The sequence below is a fragment of the Rhagoletis zephyria genome, unplaced genomic scaffold (genome assembly GCF_001687245.7).
Source record: "Rhagoletis zephyria isolate East Lansing unplaced genomic scaffold, Rhagoletis_zephyria_1.1 Rzeph_scaffold_01766, whole genome shotgun sequence".
In the NCBI taxonomy this organism is placed as follows: Eukaryota; Metazoa; Arthropoda; class Insecta; order Diptera; family Tephritidae; genus Rhagoletis; species Rhagoletis zephyria.
The window spans coordinates 54,574-57,164 of record NW_016158850.1 but is presented as its reverse complement, the minus strand read 5'-3'; the positions used below and the strand labels follow the sequence as shown (position 1 = coordinate 57,164).

At 31.5% G+C, this 2,591-nt stretch overlaps 1 protein-coding gene across 4 annotated transcripts in view; it reads right to left on the bottom strand.

The window, feature by feature from the left end:
- Positions 1-1,386: 1,386 nt before the first annotated feature.
- LOC108365072 (protein shisa-5) overlaps positions 1,387-2,591 on the bottom strand; it is a 20,319-nt gene continuing 19,114 nt past the window's right edge. For all 4 annotated transcript variants that reach the window (XM_017619016.1, XM_017619017.1, XM_017619014.1 and 1 more), the window contains one exon: positions 1,387-2,304. In XM_017619016.1, coding sequence (XP_017474505.1) covers positions 2,142-2,304 — 163 coding nt within the window. In that variant the 3' untranslated portion in view covers positions 1,387-2,141. The remainder of the gene's footprint in view (positions 2,305-2,591) is intronic.

The window sequence follows — 2,591 nt, the reverse complement described above, 5'->3', positions numbered from 1 at the left end:
TGGTTCTCTTTTTTATAAAGCAATCGCATTCCTGGCCAGTATATTTCAGGACGAATGGATAAGGATTGAGCCAAGGCAAATCCAATTTTTGGCAGCCAATGTCAGTTACGCGGTTTTGCAGAATGACGATACGCGGTTTTGTTCTTTAAACGACGATATAATGTTGCTTCTTCTTCATTGGTCGCTGAAGCGAACAAAGCCATAGATTTTTTGTAGAGTTGTTCTTATAAATATCCTCGAAGCCTACTTTGCTCAACATTGTCCACGTTTCTGCATCATTTAAAGAAACGGACGCGATAAAGTATTTAGTTAGTATTTTTCATATACAGGAGGTTGGTTCCGTGTGGGAAAGTTTTTGATCACCATTCACCAGGAAGTATCCAAAAACAATTATTTTACATCCGGTTCAAGCAGCTCAAGACTTTGGTGTTTACACCAAGTATCCTTTGGATAGCAACTGTACACACGTTTGGAAGCGAACTAATTGCGAGAAGGCGAAACCCCAACATAGTAGACTTCAGACGACTAGCGAGTGATCTTAGCCAATTTTTGGTCCAATGATTGTACATACATACGTAGTCTAGTTAGTATAGTTAGTCTAGTTACTTAACTTACGTAAGAAATCGTCAGTGATCACTCAACACGTCCACTTTGCCAGAAGCGAAAACATTTTGGTTTTTGTATTTCCCTTTTCAGCTGATGTCACCTACATACATATAAGCCACATCAAAAAATTGCTTTGGCCAATAAATTAAGTTACGTTACGTAAATTAAGTCTAGTTTAACTGAACCTTAAGCCTAATTAAGTATAATTTGCCTAATATTTCAAATACTGTTGCTTAAAATGTTGACAAATAAAATCATACAACTACTACTTACGCCCAGGTCTTGATTAAAATAAAATATGCATGTAACTACATAATTTACTTTCAATACTTTTATTTTACCGTTTTATTGACTTTTAAACGAAAAATTGTATGTAGATTATACAGTAGAATTTACGTATTTTTCGTTTGTGTTATCTCACTTTTTGGCATCTTTCTTTATGAACTTAGAATTTATAAAGGATACAAGACAAAATTTCCACTGTACTAAATTTAATTGTTGCGCTTATATTTCGTCAGTAGACTTTACATTGTAGTAGAGTGATTGTAAATTATGTAAATTCCAGTTCAAATATAACATATTTTTTATCTTTTTCCAATAAGTCTATGTATATCACAACAGTTAGATGTTTATTCTTTATGTAACTGTTATAAATATTATATGAAATACAGTCAATACAGTTTTGTGCTCATGGCAATGAATAAATATTTAATGCACTTCCATTTATTCGTATAAAATTGCTCTAAAGGAAGCGGGAAGCAGGCAACTGAAAATTTCCAAATTTAATAATACATATTTACGATTTCTTTATAGCATATCTAATACTTCATTTATAATTAACTTATTGAAAACAATATATAAAATAAAATAAAAAAAAGTAACTTTACGCTTCTGTTGCAATAAATATTTCACTGAAACTAATAATTTCTGTATTTATATTGCTTCCATTATTGTTATGTTCATTTCCAATATCTTCCATTCACACTTCCTTGTTAACTAAGCATACTTTGGTTAAGTTAAATTTAATATATAGCAATTTAAAGAAAAAAATTGGTAATTATTTATGATGTATGTAAATATTTACAAACGACATGGTACTCGTATAAAAGATGAATTGAATTACAAAAAAAAATTATGCTTATACCCTTCATCTTGCTGATATAAATTTTTAATTATATTACCGGTTCTTATCCTCATACGTACGTGTATGTAGGTATATTTTCTTTTTTTCGAATAGTTTAATTTTGCTTTTAAATTTATTTTTAACTTATTTTCGCTGTCTTGAATAGACTCATTAACAGAAGCTCTATACATTCCATTGTATGTCGTCATTGCGCATTTCTTATTAATTTCAATTTTGTGAAAAAGAAATTATCATTTTGTAGAAAGCAATGTCTTAAACATTATCAATCGTAATATGGCTTACTTAATTTATAAGTATACAATATACATAAGTATGTACATATGTAGCATGTATGCCTGTATAAATTATATATTCACTATATATGTATACATCGATTTGTAGTTTTTCCTTATTAGTATGCATTATAGTGGGGATTGTAGGGAGCCTGCTTCTCATAGCCACTGCTTGCATTATTTGGTTGACCAGTACCTACACCTGCCACAGCAGCGTCATAGCTGGGTGGATTCATCGCAGCCGCAGGCATCGGTGGATAAGGTGTAACGTAAGGTTGTATGCTATAATTAGAAATCATTTGGAAATTAGCTACCGAAAAATTACTGGCACTAGCATAAAAGACCAACAAAAAAGGAACAGTCCAGCGCCTTCGTCTTGGTCTGCAGGCTGTATCGGAGATACAGCCGCTATATTTAAACGTAGAATACGTGGTATGGTTAAGAGCATATCCAAGTCAAAAACGAAATCACACACTAAGAAAAAAAGGGTTTTTCCAAAATTTTACAAATTTACATACTTCTAAGTGAAAAGAACTCAATGAGAATATAAGCGAAAGCCCTATTTTTAT